At 35.3% G+C, this 26,071-nt stretch overlaps 1 protein-coding gene across 1 annotated transcript; it reads right to left on the bottom strand.

Annotated features, from left to right (window-relative positions):
* Positions 1–13,639: 13,639 nt before the first annotated feature.
* On the bottom strand, positions 13,640–15,989 carry LOC123867334. Its single transcript, XM_045909330.1, has 2 exons — positions 15,833–15,989; positions 13,640–14,586 (listed from the first exon to the last, which is right to left on the bottom strand). Exon 2 carries the CDS (start codon positions 14,576–14,578, stop codon positions 13,985–13,987), a length of 594 nt encoding a protein of 197 aa, XP_045765286.1. The 5' UTR covers positions 14,579–14,586; positions 15,833–15,989; the 3' UTR covers positions 13,640–13,984.
* Between the last annotated feature and the right edge of the window lie 10,082 nt (positions 15,990–26,071).

Here is a 26,071-nt window from a genome sequence, read left to right as displayed (position 1 = left end):
TCGATAAACGGAAACTACTGAACCGATTTTTATAATTATCTTACCCTAGTTGATGCCTGTGATTTCGGCCGCGTGGATTTGGGTTTTTAAAAATCCAATGGGAAGTTTTTGATTTTCCGGGATAAAAGTAGCACATTATGTCATTCTTCACGTGCAAAAATCACTTCGATCCGAAACTCCGTTGCGATGTGATTTGAAGTAGGTACAAATTAATAAACCAACAAACAAACCTACTTTCACATTTATAATATGGGTTGTGATTAGAAAACTACTTTATCCAGAAATAACATAGGCTACATGTACCTATGGCCATAGCCATATGTAAGTACATATATCAACACCGAGTGAAGCCGGGCGTATCACCTAGTTTCAATTTTTTTAAGTGCGTATGTAACGCAGGTATGTACTATGTAGATAATGATACTCATTATGTACTTACCTTACAACTTCAAGTTCATTGTTATAGAAAACAGAACAATTCTTTTGTCTAGTTTAAACATACTAAAAAGATCTTGATCAAGTAAATTACAGTAGGTAGGTACTTAATGCTCTCTTAATAATACATTGTTACAACATTGCTCACAACAGAGTTTTTGTTGATTTTGGATGCATACAACAACACAACTATACTTAAGTGTTTATAGCTTTTATCCGCTACAGATTTTTGAAAATTCAACTTCCTAGGGCGTAAAATCGGGGTTTGTAGTTCATGTGGACGAAGTCGCTGGTGCTCACTCGTCCATACTAATATTATGAATGCGAACGTGTGTCTGTCGGTCTGTCTGATTGTCTGTAAAGAATAAAAAACTCGACTCAATGAGTTCTAGACAATGATGCCCCAAATTCTAGGGCAAGAATATAATTACTTTCCGGCTCCTTTTTCATGTATGGGAGGGAGATACATGAAAAGGGAGGTGCCTGAAAAATAATTGAATTGAATCCAATATTGACCCAAAACTGAATACCTGTATTCGGTTTTGGGTCAACGTTCTACACCAAATACCATTTTCAGGTTTATAACTAATTTCTCTACGAGCTGTCACGCGCATACACAGGCAGACAGCATTAGTAGGGCTCCATTTTAGCCTTTGGCTACGGAACCCTAAACCCACTATCATTTGAATTAATTAATAAGTACATTTACATTCAAATCCCGTGATGAATATCAGCTGTTTCCATTGTCGTTACATGTGGATCACGCTTATCGTTGTATTAATCCGCCTGTTCTTGATTGATCACCGTTGATATAAATAAGCTCTACTATTATTGGCTATTAATAATCAAAGATTAAATTTTCCAATTACACAGTTTTAACGGCATGTTCTGTAAATTTAAAACTATAGCTATTGTTAGTGACTGGAACGTACTTAGGGATATTTTATTCATTTATTTATGCCTATAATTAGTTTTTTTAATTTTGTTATTATATTATAGAATCCCACTCCTGGGCAATGGCTTCCTCCTTCTTTTCCAATTCCAGTTTAGCATAAATAAAAAATGGAGATAATAGTAGGTAAATGAAATGATAATAGTAAATGAATAATAGTAAAGGAGTAATGAAAATGGTTTTAATGGGCATTGTATTATAATCGTAGGATATTGTAAGAAAGAATACTTAGAGGTATGTAAATAATTAATTATTAATTAATAAAATGATATTATCTTCCACGGAATTTCGGTCACGGCAGCCAATCTCTACAAAAGATTGTAGCCGTCTGCGCCGGAGATGTTGCACTTTCGCACAAATACCTAAGTGAGCATACACTACACAACTACTCTCTATTCCAACGTGTACTTAAGTAGCATTTTGGTAACATAGGCAACCTTAAAGATAATTATGTCACAAGGAATTGAAACGGTAGGTAGGTATTCAAGATTTAAGCTCATCAATTTCGGACGGAATTTCTTCATTCCGGCTTAAAGTATTTCGATTGCGATTGCTCTTTGCAACTCCGTATCATAAGAAGTATACCAAATCTTATCTTTATCATTATCTACTTACCTACTGGATTTTAGCCAGTTTTATCATTGTCAACGTGAAATATTTTAATAATATGATAAAATTAAGCTTCCTTACTCATAACTTATCTTTGGAGAAAGATGTTGTTCTAACAATTTATTGCACTCGTTTCGATAACGTCATTTTTTAGACATGATGTTATACGGGGTGTAACCAGAACGCCAGCAAAAACAAAGACAGGTGATAGTAGTGATGATTTCTGATAAGACACCATAAAAAAACTAAGAGAAAAAACTCCTGTATTTTTCAAAAGTTCACAATATATTGCAAATAAAACATCTGACAGACGCAGAGGTCAACGAACGTTCCGTAAATAGGCCACTCGAAGTCAATGCCACTTCGCAGGTGGGGCATTGATCCGAGTTTTGCACGTTATACAATGCGGGTTCGAAATATACTAAATAGCTACTGGTAGCATAATAATGACGCTAAATTTTTACTAGCGTTCTGGTTACACGGTACAGCCTGTATTCTTATACATAACTTACATTAAATTTTGACATTATTTTGGCATCGTTTGGTCTAATGGTTAGCATGCCCGATTGTGAGTAATGAGATCTTGGTTTGGTTTCCGGGTCGGGTTAAAATAGAGTTAATTATAAGGTTTTCTGTCAAAAACTTTGCCCGGGATTGCGTAGTGGGCAATGTTTGACCCCCGTGCCTTGGAGAGCACTTATGCTACGTACAGATTGACGCAACGTAACATGCAATGAAAAAATTTGCCGTCCACACTGGCACGATGCCGCTGTGATGATACTGCGTATGGGACAAAAACTGTCAAATACATTTTTATAAAAAAAAAAACAATAAGTATTCAAAATTAGTACTTTGTATGTGTTACATTGTAAATATCACTAGCTCTATTAAGGTAAAGGAATTCAACATCAAGAAAGCTGCATGTTTGAGAGTTCTAATTTTCTCAAAAAGGTATGTGAAATCCTATATAAGATATTTATAGGAACGCCTTTACCGGTGAGATTACATTTTACTGTCTCTCGGATTTCAATCATTACCCCTTAACCTTTATTTTAATATTTAAAGAAAAAGAAACATTTTGTGAGATTGAGAATATTTGTTTCAATCCACGAGCCAAAATGAATAATTTCTCGATGTAAATAGCATGAAGAAAGTCGTTGGAATGCAATCAGAGACGTTATAATCAAACTTGGCAAGAGAGAGGGAAGTTTGGGTGATTAATTATTACAGGCGCTAACTCCACTGATTGCCATTTGTTTTAACTCACTAGTTGATGCCCGCGGCTTCAATCGCGTGGATTTAGGTTTACAAACCCCGTGGAAACTGCTTGATGCTATAAAAAGTAATCAATATTATTCTCCAAGTTTACTATAGCACAGTTTTATAGTACATCGTAAAACTGTGATTATAGCCACCAGAAAAAAAAACGAAGCAATCCGTAATCCGATACTCTGTACAGCGTGATTGAACTTTGAACTTCGAAGGACAAACTAACAAGCCAATATAGAATAAATAATAATAAGAATAATAAGAAGAAGATAATTAATACTAGTAGGGTTTGTGTTAAGGCTGGGTAATGGGTATACGATAAAAAAGACGCTTTCAAGCTGCTCTACGGCAGATTATTATGCTTTCATTCAAACCCGACCATCTCAATAAAAAGTCCAACTGTTGAATAGAATCGTAGCGTTCGGTATGGACAGCCTCAGGCTTGGCAAGAATATAGAACGCTTAAACGATAATAGCCAATGAACGCCCAGCCTTAGACTTGGCAAGAATGAAGAAAATTGAGGTGGGTAATGTACCTACTACTAACTAGTTAGCTACCAGCGCATTACAGAGCTTCACGGGTTGCCTATTTAGTCTTTATTTAGGCCTTCTATTAGCCACATGTTAATGCCTGGCATGCGTTGCAATGTGATTCGCGCGCCGCCTGTGCGTTAACGGAAATGTACGAAACTCTGACGCAAGTATCAACAATAACTGTACTAAATTTCATCTCACTCGAATGAACGATGCGCGAACGCATATGTAACGAACGAACGCTCACCCAACATCAATTTTTAAGTAGATAATAGGCCAGGCAATATGTATATAATAATAATTATTATAAGTGACATTTATGTAGTACCTAATACTACATATTATAAGAGTCGATCCATAGGTAAGTAACCCTTGGTTTTTTCGGGCACGGTACTGGAACTCTAAATCCAAAAAAAAACTTAAGAAACAATATTTTAATGGATAAATCGCTTAGCTTGTAATATAATACAATTAATTCCTCAGGTTTGATTAGAAGTGTATTTGAGTAATATAACTGGCTTCTTTTGTCTTGTATTCGCTATATACTCCGAGAAATAGAATCCCCCAAAATTTCCTTTTAGTACCGAACAAGAATGCTCTTTACAACGTAATTTCAGAATAAATTCTCCTCACGTACATAGTTATGCATACGGAAATCCGAGCAGACGCCTCAAGCTTCCCAAACCATAACAGATTTTAACTGTATAGTATGCAGCTTTGTTCACCCCCAAAACACTAAGCCAACCCTAAACAATGGGTGACTTGAAATTTTGCATTTATCTCCATGTAAATCCTCTTTTTAACCGACTTCAAAAAAGGAGGAGGTTTTAAAATAAAACATAAAATAAAAAGAGGTAATTCTTTATGATTTCCAATTTTATTTGCTTTCGATTTTCGAACACCCCAAAGGAAATCCTGAATCTCGTTCAACAATGGAGCAAGAAATGTAGAACTCGCCTAACTATTCTAAGTACATGAAATACTCCAAACAAATTCTCTTCAGGTTACAGACTACAGAGTTGTGCATGCCAGAATCCGCGCAGATAGACGGCTCAAGTCTCGCACGCTATGCCCTTCCACTCCCGCCGGCTTACAATTAATCTATCTGTAATCTGTCGATATGTTACTTAGCAACGTTGTTATTGTCGAAAATAACAGGGCCTTGCATAACGAATAACAATGTTGCTAAGTAACTTATCGACACATTACGGCTAGTTACTTTATTAATACACTAGCCGATGCCCGCGACTCCGCCCGCGTGGATTTAGGTTTTTCGAAATTCCGTGGGAACTGTGATTTTCCGGGATAAAAAGTAGCCTATGTGCTAATCCAGGATATTATCTATCTCCATTCCCAGCAAAATCCGTCCAGTAGTTTTTGCGTGAAGGAGTAATAAACACACACAAACACACATACACACAAACTTTCGCCTTTATAATATTAGTGTGATTTTGCTGTTATACGGCTTATCCTTTGTTTACCCACTTATAACGCCAAAACCAACTTACTAATTGGCTGAGTTGGAACTTATATCAGTGTCTACATAATATCTGTTAAGAGGGGTCTCTCCGTCACTCGCTCCATACAAACGTAGTTCCAATTTCATTTGAATGTTAAGCAACCAAAGACTAAACTTGTTTAGACTTCTTAATATAATATATGTACCTATAATAATTATGTCTTTTATTGTATCGTAATTCGTATTGTAATTTTAAAATATTGGAGAAACGAGTTTTACGAAAAAACACAAAAAAAAATAGGTGGCGGATTTTGTAACTTCAATTACATAAGCACATTAGCTAGATTTACTTGCTGTTCCTTTGTGATGTCAAAGTATATTGTGGCAGCTTCCGCTTTCAGATGAAATTAAACTAGGCTCAAAGTGAGCGACGTTGCTTCATTAAAAATTTAATCTTTTTTCCCGGCTTTATTCTAGCAGAGTAGTATTTTAAGGCTTTTTCGAACCTAAACACTAGAACTTTCAGCACTAAAAGTTTAGACTAAACTTGTTTGAAGATAACTGTAAGTGTTTTATAATTTAAGTACTAGCTGTATCCCAACACGTAGAACAAAGCTTTTTCGAAATTTGGCAAAAATTACATTTTTCGAGATGAGAATCTAAATTTAATCAAACTCCAAAAAATTAACTGTATTAATAAAATTTATTTTATTTTTGTTATTTATTAGGACTAACAAACAGTAGCACGCAGTGATACATAACATACTCGTACATAACGTACATTTATAAACGAATAATAATATTTTTGCCACATCACTAAACGGGACAGGTAGGTAGACTGTTATATTAAAAAAAAAAAATTAAAGTTGTAATCCGCGTTTGTATGCACTAACTTGGGTTTTATGTTTGTATGTTGTAGAGTTTTTTCGATTTCAATAATGTTTTCACCATCTATCATTTAGAATTTTAGATGATGAAGCCGAATTAGTTGATTATGTGACTGCACTAATTATATTATTTCAGGGAGAGGGCTATCTATGCTTGGATTTTAATTACAAGATCAAATCAGAAATGAGGAGACCCATAGAAAAAACAGAATATCTAACCGATATAGTTCTGAAATGAGGAGTTCCATAGAAAAACCAGAATAGTACCTAACCGATATAGTTCCGAAGACGCTGGAACGACGACCTTACACCGGAAAATGTAGCATTGGCAGACCCCAACTACGAGTAAGTGAGAATGGGGACAACCGGACTGATTTTTAATAATTTTATTCTAATCCCGCTGGCCCCGTTAATGGGGACACGGCTAATTGGGCCAACGGGACTACAGGGGATACCGAGTCGCACAAACAGCTTTACCAAACGCGATCTTACACAAGGTGTAGTCTGCAAAGCGTTTCATCTCTATTTCATATACCTACCTATACTAGCAACCCACCCCGGCTTCGCACGCTATGTAGATATTGTAGAAGTTCAAATTCGCCAAACCTACGGGCGCTAATGTAGTAGGTACAGTAATTGTGACTGGCCAACTTTGTACCTACTACGTAATTATTGTTTTGAGGAATGAAATTTCAAAAATATGCGCTTCGATATGTGCTTTAAAGCCAAATGCAAACTTTTGATTAAGAGGTAACGAACGCAATGCAATGCAAAATATTTTTTTGATTGTAACATTCGTTAGTGAGAAGGAACTGTAAAGTAAACCAGTTAGAAAAAGAACACTATCTTCGTTGCTACACTGAATGCACGGCAATAAAGCCACGGGTATCAAACCCCCATTGTGGTTCGACAGCAAGTGAAATGCAATCATTTTTCAATTTTCCTTTATGCCAGTATTGGTACTTACGTACATCACGAGTTTAAAGTTTAGACTTCAATCACTTTATAATACGGCCTGAAAGAAACATGAGCGCTGTCGACGCGAGTTAGGATTAGCTATTGAATTTTATATTTACATCAGAAATAGGTATTATTACTGGGTATTTTTGGTACCCTTCTAATAGACATGTCGTTCATGATATTTTCTATAAAGTAAGTTGAGCGACGATGCACAAAGTCTTTATTGATCACGCTATTACAACTCGTACAATACGAGTATTACTGGTTTCAATAACAAATCATTATCAATTATTTTATTTAAGGTGTACATGTACATGTTCATGTATATGTGTATGTACACGTACCTAAGTAGATAATAAGTTTGAATACTTTTACCGCCAATAGCATAATCGATCATTATTATAGTTAGTTTATATTTTAGTAGTAAGGGATTCGCCGGTTCTGCCCCAGGCCCTGGTCCCCTCCCATGCCTTGCTGCCTCAACCCCCTCCGTGCCTCGGTCAAAACCTTAAAAAAAAAAAAAAAAAAAAAAAAGGTTTTGGGGTACGCTGAATCGATTGCGCTCACTCCCGACCTCGTATCTCTCACGGTTGCAAAGTTAGCTTTTCGAAAAACTAATCCCTAGTTCGTTATGTAATTGCTTAATCACCTACTAATTACGCTCTATTGTTCGCTGGCTCGATGCTTTATTGTATGGGTTTTTAAGGTTTTAAAATGGGTTTTATTTGCCTTCGAATATTGATATACATAACTCACAAAAATATATTTTTTTCTACTGTATTTTTATTGAATAAATCTACAAAATCTGAACTTGTATAGTAACCCGTAAACATGAATTACAAATACATTATACAATATTCTCCATAAAGAAAAGAAAAATCATAGTATTGTAGGTCCCCTCTATTTTACAAAATCTCGAAATAGTACTCATGTTAATTTATTATTAATCTCAAATAAAACAAACACGCACTATTGCTATATTAAAAATATGTCATGACTAGTTAGCAAGCAAATTTCAAACCAAGAACATGCCATTTATTTATGTGATGGGTGTCTTTTACATTTTCCTACACAGGAGAGATTAGAAACCCACCAACAAAATGTGTTCATATCATTACAGAATTACCAAATAGTGAACTATCTAAAAAAAAAAAAATTGGTTTGGACAACCATCATCAAACAATAAAATAAAGTTTGATAAGCGTTTTTAAAACCAATAAATTCATGCTCAAACGATCCCTCTAAACCTTTTACTGAGAATATTCAGAAATACGAAGTGTATAGTTTCGGATATTATATTAAATGTTCATACGATGATAGCCTTTCAAAATATGAAACATACAGCGGTCCAGATTGCACTAAAGTATTAGAGGACATAAAACTAATATGTAGAAAAAATACTTTTCAAAAACGTCCAAAACCACTAACAAAAGATGATGAAATAACTATTGCAAATTCTCATAACTGTCACATATGCGAATCAAGACTGATTGTCATATTCCTGTAATTTTACATAATCTTAGTTATTATGATGCACATTTCATTGTTCATTCATTAAATTTTACGGAAGGTGAAATCGAAGTAATACCTCAAAATAAAGAAAGATATATTTCATTTTCAAAAATATTAAATGTTAATAACCAACAGATAAGTTTGAGATTCATAGATTCTTTCAAATTTTTGCCGTGCAGTCTTGATATATTAGCAAAAAATCTCAATGACGATCAATTTAGATCGTTAAAAAGAAACTTTCTTAACTTTTTTAAAAGGTATTTATCCTTATAAATACATGACTTCCATTGAATGTTTAAAATCATCATCACTCCCATCTCAACCTCAATTTTACAATTTGCTGTCTAATTCCCGTTTCCAAAGATAATCATGCAAAAGATATTTGGAATCATTTTTCTTGTCAAAACATGTTGGATTATTCGAATCTGTATTTGCAAACGGATGTTTTGTTATTAACGGATATATATGAAAATTTTCGTGATATTTGCATCAAAACATATGGATTAGATCCAACTCATTATTACACAGCTCCTGGTTTAAGTTGGGATGCCATGCTTAAATATACTCAAATTGAGCTAGAGTTATTGACCGACTATGATAAAATAGCTTTTATTAAAACTGGAATCAGAGGAGGCATATCTCAATGTAGCAATCGTTATGCAAAAGCAAATAATCAGTTTATGGAAGATTATGATAAGGAAAAACCCAAATCGTACCTAACATATTTAGATTTACCATGTCCCAGTATCTTCCAACAGGTGGGTTTGAATGGATAAACACTGAAACAAACTTTAAAGTATCAGACACATCGGATATTGGCTTTATTCTTGAAGTCGATTTGGAGTATCCTAATGAACTTCATGATTTGCATTCCGACTTACCTTTATGCCCTGAAAATCTTCGTATCGAGAATTCTAAAGATATCAAGTTAGTACCCAATCTTAATAATAAAACGAAATATAAAATTCATTATAGAAATCTAAAACAATGTCTTAGTATGGGTATAAAGTTAACTAAAATTCATAGAATATTATAATTTAACCAAAGTCCTTGGTTACAAAGATATATAGATTTAATAACGAATATGCGAACTTTGGCTACCTCAGATTTTGAGAAAGATTTTTATAAATTAATGAACAATTCCGTTTTCGGCAAGACTAGGGAAAATATTGAAAAAATAGTCAATGTTAAAATGTTAACGCATTGGGAAAATCATGGTAAAGTCTTAGGGGCACAAGACTTTTAATTGCTAAACCTGAATTCCATAGCTTAGCCGTTTTCAACGATAACTTGGTAGCAATACAGTTGCGCAGAACCAAATTAACTTATAACAAACCAATTTATTTGGGTTTTTGTATTTTAGACATTTCTAAAACTTTAATGTATGAATTCCATTATAATTATATGACAAAAAAAATAACAAGAATATTAAGTTATTGTATACAGATACAGATAGTTTAATTTATCAAATTTATACAGACAATTTTTATGAAGATATAAAATGTGATCAAATTAATTATTTCGATACATCCGATTATAAACAAGTTAATATTTACGGCTATCCAAAAATAAATAAATAAAAGTTGGGGTTCTTTAAAGATGAAAATAATGGGAAAATTTTAAGAGAATTCATAGGATTAAGATCAAATTGTATGCACTAGATGTGGACCATAAAACTTTTGCAAAAGCAAAAGGAGTTAATAAAAGTGTCACAAAAAATATGACCATGGAAAATTACAGATCGTGTCTACTTGACAAAAAAAAATTCAGTATTGTAATATGCTAAGATTTGATTTTAATTGATCGTCATTGAGATTTTTTGCTAATATATCAAGACTGCACGGCAAAAATTTGACAGAAACTATGAATCTCAAACTTATCTGTTGGTTATTAACATTTAATATTTTTGAAAATGAAATATATCTTTCTTTATTTTGAGGTATTACTTCGATTTCACCTTCCGTAAAATTTAATGAATGAACAATGAAATGTGCATCATAATAACTAAGATTATGTAAAATTACAGGAATATGACAATCAGTCTTGATTCGCATATGTGACAGTTATGAGAATTTGCAATAGTTATTTCATCATCTTTTGTTAGTGGTTTTGGACGTTTTTGAAAAGTATTTTTTCTACATATTAGTTTTATGTCCTCTAATACTTTAGTGCAATCTGGACCGCTGTATGTTTCATATTTTGAAAGGCTATCATCGTATGAACATTTAATATAATATCCGAAACTATACACTTCGTATTTCTGAATATTCTCAGTAAAAGGTTTAGAGGGATCGTTTGAGCATAAATTTATCGGTTTTAAAAACGCTTATCAAACTTTATTTTATTGTTTGATGATGGTTGTCCAAACCAATTTTTTTTTTTTAGATAGTTCACTATTTGGTAATTCTGTAATGATATGAACACATTTTGTTGGTGGGTTTCTAATCTCTCCTGTGTAGGAAAATGTAAAAGACACCCATCACATAAATAAATGGCATATTCTTGGTTTGAAATTTGCTTGCTAACTAGTCATGACATATTTTTAATATAGCAATAGTGCGTGTTTGTTTTATTTGAGATTAATAATAAATTAACATGAGTACTATTTCGAGATTTTGTAAAATAGAGGGGACCTACAATACTATGATTTTTCTTTTCTTTATGGAGAATATTGTATAATGTATTTGTAATTCATGTTTACGGGTTACTATACAAGTTCAGATTTTGTAGATTTATTCAATAAAAATACAGTAGAAAAAAATATATTTTTGTGAGTTATGTATATCAATATTCGAAGGCAAATAAAACCCATTTTAAAACCTTAAAAACCCATACAATAAAGCATCGAGCCAGCGAACAATAGAGCGTAATTAGTAGGTGATTAAGCAATTACATAACGAACTAGGGATTAGTTTTTCGAAAAGCTAACTTTGCAACCGTGAGAGATACGAGGTCGGGAGTGAGCGCAATCGATTCAGCGTACCCCAAAACCTTTTTTTTTTTTTTTTTTTTTTTTTTTTTTTTTTTTTTTTTTAAGGTTTTGACCGAGGCACGGAGGGGGTTGAGGCAGCAAGGCATGGGAGGGGACCAGGGCCTGGGGCAGAACCGGCGAATCCCTTACTACTTATTTTTCATACTACTTATTTATTTATTTGCGCCGCCTGCAGCGATGCTTTGCTGTTTGATGTTTGCTGAAAAAAAAGGATGTTTGAGGCTGCATTCGCAAACGGAAGGACCGATTTGAATTGTAACTGTAGGACTCGATGTGGCGAGGGCGGTGGGACTTTAGCCTTAGCCTTGCTAGCGTGGTGCAACACAATTGTCTCTTCCATAGACTAAACCACACTTTATTACATACCTATACAATATACATAGAATAGCCTGTTTTTTTATTAAAGAGCTAGGAATACAGATAACATTTTTTAAAGTAAACGACTTGACGTCGCTCTCTTCAAGTCCAGTTTAATTTAATTTCCAGTAGGACGTTCGACAATAGAAACGCCGCCGTAACGTCACAAAGGGGCCCGAGTGAGCTCAGCTTACTTGCTTTCAATTTACGAATGTTAGGGACAGTTCTCTTTGCGCTTCCTTGAAATTTTAACCACCGACCCAAAAAGAGTATTGTAGATGTATTTGTGTGTCTGTGGCATCGTAGCTCCTAAACTAATGAACCGATTTTAATTTAGTTTTTTTTGTTTGAAAGGTGGTTTGATCGAGAGTGTTCTTAGCTATAATCCAAAAAATCGGTTCAGCCGTTTGAAAGTTATCAGCTCTTTTCTAGTTACTGTAACCTTCACTTGTCGGGGGTGTTATAAATTTTTAATTTACACTTGTTATACTTAAACAGCATCATGATTCTTGACTATTTCACAGACCTAAAAGATTCAATTGTTAATGAATAATAATATCTTATGGAAAATAATTTTAGTTCTTGCTGGTAGTTTACAACAGACCTCGATCACAGTTCGCAGGGTCTTATTATCGCTTCAATTAACAGGGCTCTCTCCGTCACTCGTTTCCACTCGTTTCATACAATCGTAGTTCCAATTTCATTTGAATGTTAAGCAACCAAAGTCCATGAAATTTTGCAGATATATTCTAGAAACTAATATCTGTGTCTGTGGTGTTTTAGATTTTTCTAAAAATATGTAGTTTTAAAATTACAGGGGCTCAAAGATTTGTATGAAAATTTTAAGACCGCGTAACTTTGAAACCGAATATTTTAACATAAATCTGGAAAACCATAGACATAGATATTAGTTTCTAGAATATATGTGCAAAATTTCATGGACTTTGGTTGCTTAATATTCAAATGAAATTGGAACTACGATTGTATGAAACGAGTGGAAACGAGTGACGGAGAGAGCCCTCTTAAGCTTTCTTTAAGAGCCATTACTCACGGTCGACTAGTCGCCCGGCAACTCAGTCGATGGCGATCATTAGAATCTGGCGGCAACTTCCACATAACTTTAACTGAAAAAGTCTAAGCAAATTCAAAGTGCGCTTTATAGATTTCAACATTAGTCTATAAATTCAGTCTTTTAGAAAAGGGCTACTTATCTAAATTTACTTTAATTATTATTATTATTTATTTTATCATCTCCTTTTAAGTAACTAGAGTTTTATGAACGTGTAGTAAAAATAGAGTAAGTACTTATAAACCTTTCTCGTGAAATATTCTGAATGATAATAAATCATCGATGTAATAAATTAATCAAACCCATAGGTATTGCACTAAGAAGTTTAGTTACTTACCAATTTTTTACCCAAATCGACTCTATCTCCTGTTACCTGCCCACTAATATACGTATTATGGTTAAAACTTAAACGTATATTTTTGCGTATGATATTATGGTTAAAAGTCTCCCCAGGCGAAGCTGAGGCGAAATAACTAGTTTTTGTTGTTTATAATCCTACATTTGAGAACCCCACACAATCACACAAAATGTAAAGGTTTATTTTGTGGCAATCATCTCTAACGTTATCAATATTACCAACAAATCTACTCAATAAAACTTCAAGTAATAATTATTATTGTACACTCGTTTATTCTGGGATAATCTGTACTTTCATAGAAAGAACATCGTCCGCAAATTCATGCGCTCTATCTCACGATAAGAAACATCAACAAGTCTTTACTCTAAGTTATACAAAATATATAAATATAGCTATACAAAATCATCAAAAATACTTATCATGGCAAAAGTAATAAGTAAATAGCATTAAAGTTTTTGTCAAGTTTCACCAATAGTCGAAGTAAGATTGATGCAAAGATCAGATTAGATTCCTTTACAATTTCCCGAACTTTACCAAAGCTTTACCGTACTCACAATACACAGCTCTATTTCGTAACCTGCTTCTGAACCGCTATTTTTCCACCTTTTTGTTACAAGCTACACAATTCGGCTCCAAGTCACATCGGCAAACTTTGAAAGGGAGCGATCCATCGAAAGCCTTATTGTAATTCCACAACACCTTCACAGTGCCTTCGATATACGGTTCCTCAGAGTCATTTCTCATTTCAAACGATTCGCAGTACACGGATTCCCCAACCAATATTGCCGGTACGATGAAATTTTTATTGTTTAACTGTATATTGCATTTCCATGGTGTAAACGCCATGAAAAGATATATTTCAGCTAACTTCACAGTCAAAATTTGTCTTTTACCACTTTCGTAAGTCGATACTTCGAACCCAGCGATTCGAGGACAAAAATCTGGTCCGGACAAAAGGGCCGGCACCTGTCGGGGATATATGACGTTATCATTTCCACACAGTTGTTTGGTGCACAGGCTTTTGGCTACGCACCATGTGCACACGTTTTTGTTCAAACAGGAGGAACACGACGTAAATGATACACATTCATCGTCTTCGGAATGGATTGTTATGTCTCCAGCCAGGCAACATAACACTGAACTGACCAAAATTGCCGAAATTAAGCTTATATGCGATGACGGCATACTGCGGACTGAAAACAAAAAAAAACCTAAGTTCCCGTTTCAGGTAACTGAGTAGAATACGATGAAGACATTCCGCTACGATAGTGAACCTAAGCAAAATAATAATACATCCATACTAATAATAATAAAAGCGTGTGTGTCTGCCAGCCTGTTAGATTTGTTCGGCTATCGACTAGTTTTTGTCCCGGTAAATCAGAGAGTTCCCACAATCCTACCTTGTGTAGGAATATTCTTGTGTACTTTTTACCCAAGAAAATCGAACCCTTCGCTTTTTTAAAAGACCTTAATCCATGTAGCATCATCTCGTGCCTAATATGTATTATGTTATGATGCAAAATTCCGCAATACCCTTCCAAAGCTGTTTTCAGTAAAAATATGAACATTTTCATAAAACGCTGAATTCAAGTTTATGCGCATAATATTTGCATAATTTATATAAACAGGCGTACCTACTGAGTAAATGTTGTTAAATTTAATGCTAGTTTATTTTAAGCGTGGATAATCTGTTTTAACAAACTATTTCGCAAATTAAGTAAATATGATAGTGTTAACTAAATGTTTACCTTTTGAAACTTCGGGTATTCTATACAACCCACCCCTTCAACCACCCAACAACAACCTTAACAACAATTTAATTAACAACCTGTTAATATAGGTATACCGACCTAAAACCCTAGTAGACCAATTTGCTTATGAAGTCGCAGCTTGAACTTAAAGCCTTCAATCAGTCGGTCGGTGATTGGCCATGACTAGACATCGGAATACATGCATTTGCATGTTTGTACATTCAAATGCATAAAACACTATTTTCATAGCGTCATTGCATATTTTAGTACTTTTTCATTGATAGTGAATATTTCAATATTATGATACTGAAATACACACTATTTCAGAGCTTTCAGCATTGGTGGCTCCTCTCCTATTAAGTTAACCATTACCTAAATTAAGTTTCAAACGATATTTATATTACCACAAGAATTAAATTGATTATTATTAATAATATAATATCATACATAATTATATTATAAAAATGAGCATAAAATCTTTTAAATAGTATTATGATAAAGCATATTTTGTGCATAATATTTACCTACATCCCCATTTCGGAATTTGGATAATGCATAAAGGTATTCCGATGTCTACTCATGGCTGTTGTGTATGGCTGCTGTAACACTTACGATGAAATTCTTAACTAATTCTAGGTAATACGCTAGGTCTTAACTAATATTAATATTCTTAGCTAATATTACTTACTTTTATTCTTCTTATGTTCTATGTTAACCGTATGGCTAGTCCAAATGCACTGGAGAATAGCTGTTAATGAACTATCAATTTATATAGAACTGATTTGTTATCAATATTTTGCAAAATATGCAAATGCTGAGTGCTGCGATAGATGCACATGACGAGCACATGGGGTGATGTCGTTAATAATTATTATCTTGGGTAGTAAACTACAGATTCTAGATATATCACACTAATATTATAAGGCGAAAGTTTGTATGTGTGTGTGTGTGTGTGTGTGTGTGTATGTTTGTTACTCCTTCACGCAAAAACTACTGAACGGATTGGGCTGAAATTGAGAATGGAGATAGATTATACCCTGGATTAGCACATAGGCTACTTTTTATCTCGAAAAATCAAAGAGTTCCCACGGGAATTTTAAAAACCTACATCCACGCGAACGAAGTCGCGGGTATCAGCTAGTAATATTATAAAGGCGAAAGTTTGTATGTGTGTGTGTATGTTTGTTACTACTTCACGCAAAAACCACTGGACGGAATTGGCTGAAATTTGGAATGGAGATAGATAATATCCTGGATTAGCACATAGGCTACTTTTTATCCCGGAAAATCAAAGAGTTCCCACGGGATTTCGAAAAACTTAAATCCGCGCGGGCGAAGTCGCGGGCATCGGCTAATAAGTACATATAAACGGTAGATACGGTGCTAATCTCGATGTTTGTGTGTTTGTTGGGGTCATCGTCAACCGATAGACGTCGACAGCTAGACATAGGAATTTTGTTCGAACTTCAAACTTAGCAGAATGTTAAGTTAGTGCTTATAAGGTACTTACCTTGTAATTCATTCAGTCTCTCTTCTTGAAAAGTGCTGTCTAGTCTGATCAAAGGGCCCACTACTGAACACGGGTCTCCACCCGTGCTCAGTACTGGGCCAGCGGTGGGTTAATGGTAATTTAAACAAGATATTATCTATATCTATAAAAGAAAGCCGGGTCAGCTAGTTTATAATAATTAAGTAAGTAGGTACCTTCTGATATATTATAGCCGGCTCAAATAATTAAAAATTATACATGGCTTGACGCGGATTACGACTGGTAATAAAGATATAGGTGAAAGGTCAACATAAGAACGTAATTTATAAGCGTAATGTGGAGATAGCAATGACGTATATATATCTACTAGGTATAGGTCTATATAGTTAATGTCAAGGGTAAGTAGAGACCTAGTCCGTAAACAAAACATATTCCTTGACCTTCCTAATAGTAAGTAAAATATTAATAGGATAGGATATACGAGTATGAGTAGGTAAGCTAGGTACGCATTCAAACAACATCGAATAAATAGAAATGAGAAATCATTATGTACCTATAATAAATAATATTCATTCGTTAAGGAGCTACGATGCTACAGACAGATACCCAGATACACACGTCAAACTTATAACACCCCTCTTTTTGGGTCGGGGGTTAAAAATTAATAAAAATGTCAAATCACGACGTTTTCCTAGCAGTTTATGCCACAGCATTAGGAAGTAGGTACTTTATTACCTATGGTTTATGCAATAACATTTTTGAAGTATTTATAAGTAATACATAAGGTATTATAATATAATAACTATAATAATGTTTCTAAGTAACATTAGAGCTTGAAACCTTAAGAATCAAGAAGGTACTTTTCAATTTCGATTTTATATTTTCTCCATTTCCAATACTTAGCTTTACATTTTTATAACGAAATGCTTCACGTCCGAGTAACACGATAGTTCAGTTTCTGTCTAACTTGCTTCCCACATTCCAATTACTGAAGACTTCGACACCTGTTGGTTCAATATCAGCGAGCGCACTTCAAATGCAATTTCATGAACAATTCACACAACTCCTGCGTTAAATTGAAATATAAGTATCGATCTAACCACTTAACAACATGGATGCTTAGTTAACTAGCTAGTTATTTGTTGCAATATATTCTGTTCTACCATGGGTAGTGGTTGGTTTCTACCAAAAAGTTTATCTATATGCTCTGTTTTCACTATTCCCCACGTCTCATTTACACAAGAGCCCCAGATCCTTCAGTTTTCACTTATATAAGATAGCTGAGACCCGCGACTTCGTTCGCGTGGATGTAGGTTTTTAAAATTCCCGTGGGAACTCTTTGATTTTCCGGGATAAAAAGTGGCCTATGTGCTAATCCAGGGTATAATCTATCTCCATTCTAAATTTCAGCCCAATCCGTCCAGTAGTTTTTGCGTGACGGAGTAACAAACATACACACACACACACATACAAACTTTCTCCTTTATAATATTAGTGTGATACTAACTGATGCCCGCGAGTTTGTCCTTGTGGGTGTATAGGTTTTTAAAAATTCCTGTATTTTCCGCGATAAAAAATAACCTATGCCACTCTCCACGTTTTTAACTATATCCTTCCAAAAAATCACGTCGATTTGTTGCTCCACTGCGGCGTGATTGAAGGACAAACCAACAAACACACTTTCGCATTTATAATATGGTTAGTGTATACTGTATAGTGATAGATTCGACTTTGCGCATTCGACTTTACTATGAGATTTTTCTCTTAGGCGCAACTCCACTGATTTCACAGAATTTCAGAGATCCAGTTATGGATTTGAGTCAACGTTTATATCATCATCATCATCAGCCTATGGACGTCCGCTGTTGGACATAGGCCTTCCCTACAGAGCGCCACCACACCCGATCCTCGGCCTTCCTCATCCATGTCAGTGACCTTGGTTCAACGTTTATATGCCACACCTCTCCCATCGTCTTTATATCTGTGCTTAGGTTATTTCTAAACTTAGGTAATGTGCTATCTAGGGTCATTGCACAATTCAGGTAAGTGATCCAATTCTCCAATTCGGTTTCCCGATCGGATGAGCCTCGCACAGACCGGGGCGGACAGCTAATTGCATTTCTTATACTACGTGCGCTAGAGGCCGACAGGATCGAATCGTATAAATAGAGCGATAAAAGTAAGGACAGGACTACTATGAACTTTGACAGTCGATAGCTTCTTGTCACAAGAAAAGAAGACAAATCAAAGATATTAGGATCAAGTGCATAGGAAGTGCATAGTGCTAAATACATATCAGGGAACCTGACGCGAATACATCACATGTGCATTGGGTTCTTAGTAAACAAACAGACGCAACAACGGAAGAGGAAAGCAGCTCTAGCTTCCGATGCAACATCCTTCAAAACGCGTCCTCTCTTGCGTCCTCACGCTGAACGACGCCGAAACAATTTCCTACATAGGGTAGGTACCTACCTAATTTGTACTTAGATAGACAAAGTTAGAGACCGCAAATTATGCAAACGATAGTAATTTAAGGTGCACTAAACGGGTCTAACCGCGAAATTCAAATTTAGTTTGGTTTGTCGCATTTTGTAAGCTAATACGACAAAGTAGGCTTATGGTATCCTAATTCCGCCAATGGCAGTATCAGCTTAAGAATTTAGTCAAAATAATGAGTTTGACGTGAGTTACTCACAAATTAGTCGATACTACGACTATGAATGAGTTCTTAAATTGGCAATTTAGAAATTTATTATTTCTAAATTATCTCTGATCTAGTCTAGTGGGAGCATCGATAGTGGGAGATTTCGGCCGAGGCGTTACCACTCTCCCTACAAAACCGCGCTGCCAGGCGATTTAGCGTTCCGGTACGATGCCGCATAGAAACCGATCAGGGATACTGGTTTAAAGAAATTTCCATGCCCCTTCCAAGTTTCAAGTTAGCTCGCTTTCATCTTAGACTGCATCCATAACACCAGATGAGATCGCAGTTACGGGCTAACTTGCAATAATAATATTGAATTTAAAAAAAATACAGGAACCAAGTTGGTATTTCCAATACTGCCAAAGTTGCAAAGACAATAAACATTGTGCTGCCGCCAAGTTCCTTCGAATATTATCAAAGGAACAAAGATGTCAGCCCGAGAGCGATGTAAAGCCCATTACGAGGATGCTGTGTTTTGGCACGAGAGCTAATGGACAATTTTTGGGAAATGCTTGATTGAATCTAAAAACTTGTTATAAGGCATCGATTTTATAATCGGCCCCCTTAGGGTTTCTCTAACTTGTAGTTGAGTATGGTAAAAAACTGCAAGCCGCATAGCGTTAACTTTGCGAATTGCAAGGTGTTTTTTTTTTAAGTAAGCTAAGGAATAAAGATAAAGATAGATTTATTTGCTCGAATAATGTTAAAAAATATATTTCAGCATTGTCAAGCACTTCCACAAAATGGCCCACCAGCTCTCGGGAGGTCTTGGCGAGGAGGCTGTGTTATCTCGGAACTTACGTTTACATGAATTCCAAGAGCTCTTTATAATTACGAAATTCTTCGCGTGTGCTGTAGATATACAAAATGTTATTTACTTAAGGCAATTCGTTGATACGTGGGTATTGCTTTCATTTGAGACTTTGAAATTCATAACAGAAAAGTAGGTAAGCGCCTACCTACATGTGTTTAGTGTATTTACCCAATGTTGGACGTTTATCATTATCCTTCAGTATAAATTAAATACCTTCATTGATTCTCTTTACCTACATTGATATAGAGCCCCGATAGCTCAACGGTTGAAGAGCGGACTGACTTCCGAAAGGTCGGCGGTTCAAAACCCCACCCGTTGCACTATTGTCGTACTCACTCCTGACACAAGCTTTAAACTTAATTGGAGAGGAAAGGGGAGTATTAGTCATAATTAGCATAGCTTATATTCTTTTATTAAAAAAAATGATTCACAATGTACATAACCTCAATGACCACGTTTGCAAAATCCAAACCTAAGCAGATTTCCAAACTGAATTATTCCAAATTATATCCCTGTGTCATATTAGGTACAGGAACGCAATCAAACGCAAATCACACTCAAACTCAAATAGATTTTTTCATGATATTACTGGTTGATGCCCGCGACTTCGTCCGCGTGGATTATGTTTTTAAAATCCCTTGGGAACTCTTTATTTTTCCGGGATAAAAAGTAGCCTATGTGCTAATCCAGGGTATAATCTATCTCCATTCTAAATTTCAGCCCGATATCACATCCCACTAATATTATAAAGGCGAAAGTTTGTATGTGTGTGTGTGTGTGTGTGTATGTTTGTTACTCCTTCACGCAAAAACTACTGAACGGATTTGGCTGAAATTTGGAATGGAGATAGATAATATCCTGGATTAGCACATAGGCTACTTTTTATCCCGGAAAATCAAAGAGTTCCCACGAGATTTCATCAAACCTAAATCCACGCGGGCGAAGTCGCGGGCATCGGCTAGTTTGTTATATAGGTAACCTTTGATCGTCTCTAGGATGCAAGCATACAGGGGTACTGTACCAAATATAGACAAAACCCGCGACTTCGTTCAGTTGTATTTACGTTTTTAAAAATTCCACGAGAACTCTTTGATTTTCTAAGACAAAAAGTAGCATATATCCGTTCCTTGGATACAAGCTATCTCTGTACTAAATTTCGTTAAATCAGTTCTACGGATTGGCCGCAAAAAAACTAGCAGACAGACAGACAGACTTTCGCTTTTATAATAAAGGTCGACGGTTCAAACCCCGCCCGTTGCACTATTGTCGTACCTACTCCTAGCACAAGCCTGACGCTTAGTTGGAGAGGAAAGGGGAATATTAGTCATTTAACATGGCTAATATTCTTTTATAAAAATAAAAATAAAATATTATAAGTACTATGGATTATAAATATACAGAACAAAATCACAATTCTGGAAATGTAGAGCAAGATATTCACAAACGGCGCGTTTACTGCGGTCGTAAAAAATGAGAATGGGCTATTACGGATCACTGCCACTAGTTTTTAAGTTCATACACCCTCGAAGTTCGAACCAGAGGAAATGGAATAGGAAAGTTGGTATATATTAGATACTACATAGTTGGCTTACAGGCTTGCCGGAAAACGAGAGCATTTCTCGTCGCCTCTTTTCCCATACAGACGTAAAAATTGTTTTATAACATTAGGTACACAAAATTTTATTATCTTTTTGCAACATACAGCCGCTAATATAAATAATGGAATATGTGTTACAATTTTACTAAATAGCTAACAGCAACCAGCTACATAGACCTACTACTTTCATCCCAGGAAAACAAAGGCTTCCGATGTGAGTATAAAAACCTAAAATAAGTATCTACTAGGTATTTACCTATTTAAACAGCATTAATTTAAGCAGCACAGTAAACTAACCCAAATTCGCAATAATGATAACCGAACCGATAGTGTTAAATATTAGTATCAAAATAATTTGTGTAACTTTTACAACAAAGAGAGCAATATTACCAACATATTTTTGCTCTGATGAGAAAAAATATAGTGCTAAGTTGTACTTATCTATTTAATATATATTTTCTTTCTCATCCTGTTCCCGCAAATGCTCACTTTTGCCTGCTCACTGGCGAATGGTGGATATTTGTCACTTTTCAGTTGCCAATGTTGTGCTCATTAGACGGGAAACGAACACATCGAGGCAACACCTGTGCTCTCCCAACAGGATTCAATGATTGCTAAATTGGATTTCCTCTTCGCTTTTATAAAAGAATTTGATTTTACAGCCACTACGTTTTTCGGGATTTTCTCTTTTACCAGTTTAGGTATTCCCGCGGGTTCATCCACGTGGACTATGCAAAGATTTTTATATCTAGATACAACCTACTTAATTAACTCACATTTTTGCCTTTAAAAGTACTTCCTTTATGGCACAAAGTGTATTTGCGTAAAGAATGTCGCAGAGTTTTCCAACGTTCGCCTTCTCTTTGAAGTTTAATTTTAATACCTTAATTTTTTGCCTTAGTTAAAGAAGTTGTTTGAACTTGCAAAGAAAGTCCTACCTAGTAGTATACCTAAAGTACCTACCTACCTACCTAGCGCCTTACTTAGTGTTACTTTTGCTTTTATAGGTGACGCCAAACTTCTTAAAATGTTCATTTTCCACACTGATTTTCTAAAGAACTAGGATTACGGCACGGAGTCGTCTACTTTAAGAGTTGTAAGACGTCTGTAGATGCGGAGTCTCAAGGAGACTTGGAGGCGTCCACTCCGACGCTTCAAGAGTCGACCGTGATTTGTGCATTTGAGGCTTTAATCCTGTGTGACTACAAGTGCTAGTAAAGTATTTATACCTAGCAGTATTCGGTATATATGTATTTATTACGAACTAAATCTAAATATATTATATAAAAGCTGATGAATGAACTGACTGATCTATCAACGCACAGCTCAAACTTCTGAATCGGTTCGGGCTATTTGGCATGCGTATACGAGTTATATTATGATGTAGACATTCGCTAAGAAAAGATTTTTGAAAATTTAACACCTAAGAGGGTAAAAATAGGGGTTCGAAATTTGTAGTACACGCGGACGAAGTCGCGGGCATACCTAAGCTCAGAATAAACAAAACCTGGCGCTTTCAAAATCAATGTACCTAAGCTAGTAACAGAGAAAATCCCGTAATAAATAAGTTAAATAAATATCTATACTGTAAAGGATTAGCAATCTTTAGCTCAGAACAAATATTTAATGTTAATAAGAACAACCCTGTTCAGGAAGAAAGTCTGTTAATAACCGTCAAGAGAGTATCTCAAAGCGTAGCTTTAGGTACCTACCACTGAAAAATTCACCGTATTTGAAATTTTAAATTGCGAGAGAAAGCAAGCGCTCCGAATTTCTTATCAGAATAAGGCGCGAATAGACAAATTGAGTTCGTACCATGTTCGTACATAAAGTATATTATGAAATACCTACTATGATAATATCAAAAGATAGGTTATAATCATGGGTGAGGCCATACACCATTTACCTACACGAAACAGCAAGTCAGTTTAGTATACCTAACTGATCAAAAATTGTTTTACTTCTTATACTTGTAAAAGTTTAATTGAATAAAATATTTTGATTTTGAATTTGAATAATAGTATCCAAGTTGTGAGTCATAAACCAATTCGGATGCATTGCCAACAGGGTGACAGGTACCTACCTATCTAACTTTTACGCCGAAACTTATTTCGTGAATAATCCGATGTAAACCGAATGATGAAAAATTAGGCGATAGGTACCTACCTACCTAGTTGCAAAGTATACTTAACCCAGAAGTCCAGGGGCTTTCTACTGACGAATTTATTTCGCTGCACCTGAGATCGCAGATTGATAGGTAGGTTCACTTACTTATTACGCTATGAAACTTAAAGACTTAAGTTTTACAGTAAAATAGGTCTCAGAACATATTACAACGAGGGATACTTAATCTTGCACCCTAAACTTTAGCTCCCTCGTTCTTTGTACAAGTTTCTGAGAGGAATCGAAAGAAGAACAATCACTAACGCAAGTTAGGGGCTTTGTTCTACAAACGCCGTGCCTCGTGATTAAGTTTTATTGTACTCAATAGCGATAGAAGTTTCGCTTTGTCAGCGGTTATCAAAACGATAGCCAGATTCGTGTTAGTTAGTGAATGACGAGTTACGACCTATTTGGCACTGTGCTTTGGTGACAGAATAGGTAGGTACGTAACATGTATTTGTGATTTCAAAATATGTTGTCATGGTTATTAAAAAATAAGCTAAAAATCTTTGGGACTTTAACGCGACTCTGATGGGGCTAGAGAACTTACAAGTAGTAATCTATCTTGGCTAGTTCCCAAGTTAGTTTAGTAAAACATTAAAAGTGTGTATCTATATCTTTAGCTATCTAGTTAAATTAAAAGTATAAGGAGTGAAAACTTTGGTAGGTAAGTATATGGACCACCATTTAGCATTGCTAGAGAAGTTGGCAATTTGACTCGAGCGGTCTTGTGTACTGTAATTAAAGGAAGATTGTAATTCGCTATGCAGTAGCAGCTCGAAGACAGTCAAGACTGCTTCAAGCAGTCCGTTTATTGCCGCTCTTTGCAAGAATTATTTATTCGGTTGCCTGTATAAAGTCACAACCTTTTGTCAAACTTCTCTAATAGTTGACTGCTCGAAGCGATTGCCACTGATCAAACGGTTTCGTGCAATTCAATGAAAGAAAAATAATTGTAATTCGCTATATAGTCACAGCTCGAAGTCAGTCATGACAGCTTCGAGTAGTCCGTTTATGGTCGCTCTTTGCAAGAATTATGTATTTGACTTTTCTGTCGACGAACGACTGTTCGAGCAGTCTCGTGGTAATGCAATGAAAGGAAAATTGTAATTCGCTATGCAGTCGCAGCATGTAATCATGACTGTTTTATGCAGTCTGTGTATGGCCGCTCTTTGAAAGAATTAGTTATGTATTCGGTAGGCTGTATACAGTGACAATTTTCATTAAAAACCCGACCAAGTGCGAGTCAGACTCGCGCACCGAGGGTTCCGTACTCGGGTATTTTTTCGACATTTTGCACGATAAATCAAAAACTACAGGTAAAGCCCTTTCATATGATAAGTACCCCACTTGGTATAGTTATCTTACTTTGAAAATTGAAAATATCAATTATTATTTGTTCAAAAACACATTTTATTTTTATTTTTTGTGATGTAACCAAAAATTTCGGTGTTTTTCTTTACTTGTGCTATAAGACCTACCTACCAACCAAATTTCATGATTCTAGGTCAACGGGAAGTACCGACCCTTTATATTTTCTTGAAAGACGCGACGAACATACACAGACAGATAGACAGCACACAACGAACTAATCCTATAAGTTCTTTTTTTCTTTTGAGGTACGGAACTCTAAAAATATTCTAAAAGTGGTTAAAATAGAATCTATGTGGGAAGGTATACGCTCTCTTTTCGTTCGTTCCATATGAACGAACTTACAAGTCATAACTTGTAAGTAAAGCTTTTTGCACACCGTTAGTAGAGCAAGACGTCCAACTCAACAAAGTGATTGTTTTACCATCCACTTCTCGAAAACTTCAACAAAGAAGACCAAGTTTTCAGGTTCAAGATTTAGTACCCTCATACACTTTAGCATTGAAACTTAGAAGTAATATCCTTTAGAACTCGCCATAATGTTACGTTCATAACTCTTAGTTTGAAAGCGTTTTACAATCGATCGATTGACTGGAAAGTTTAATATTCTGAGATTGTATGAAACTACGAACCATCAAAAAGCTTGTACGAGAAACTTCTTTTAACCATTACCTACCTACGTAACGTTGTTAATTTTAAGTTAAAATGTTTATCTGTTTAATTAATGAGATGTTGCAGTTGCTTGACGCAGCAAGGCGAAATATTCTTTCTTCTACTAAAGTAGCT

Source organism: Maniola jurtina, chromosome 8 (genome assembly GCF_905333055.1).
Source record: "Maniola jurtina chromosome 8, ilManJurt1.1, whole genome shotgun sequence".
In the NCBI taxonomy this organism is placed as follows: Eukaryota; Metazoa; Arthropoda; class Insecta; order Lepidoptera; family Nymphalidae; genus Maniola; species Maniola jurtina.
The sequence above is the reverse complement of the archived record's forward strand: the minus strand, read 5'-3'. Positions and strand labels throughout refer to the sequence as shown.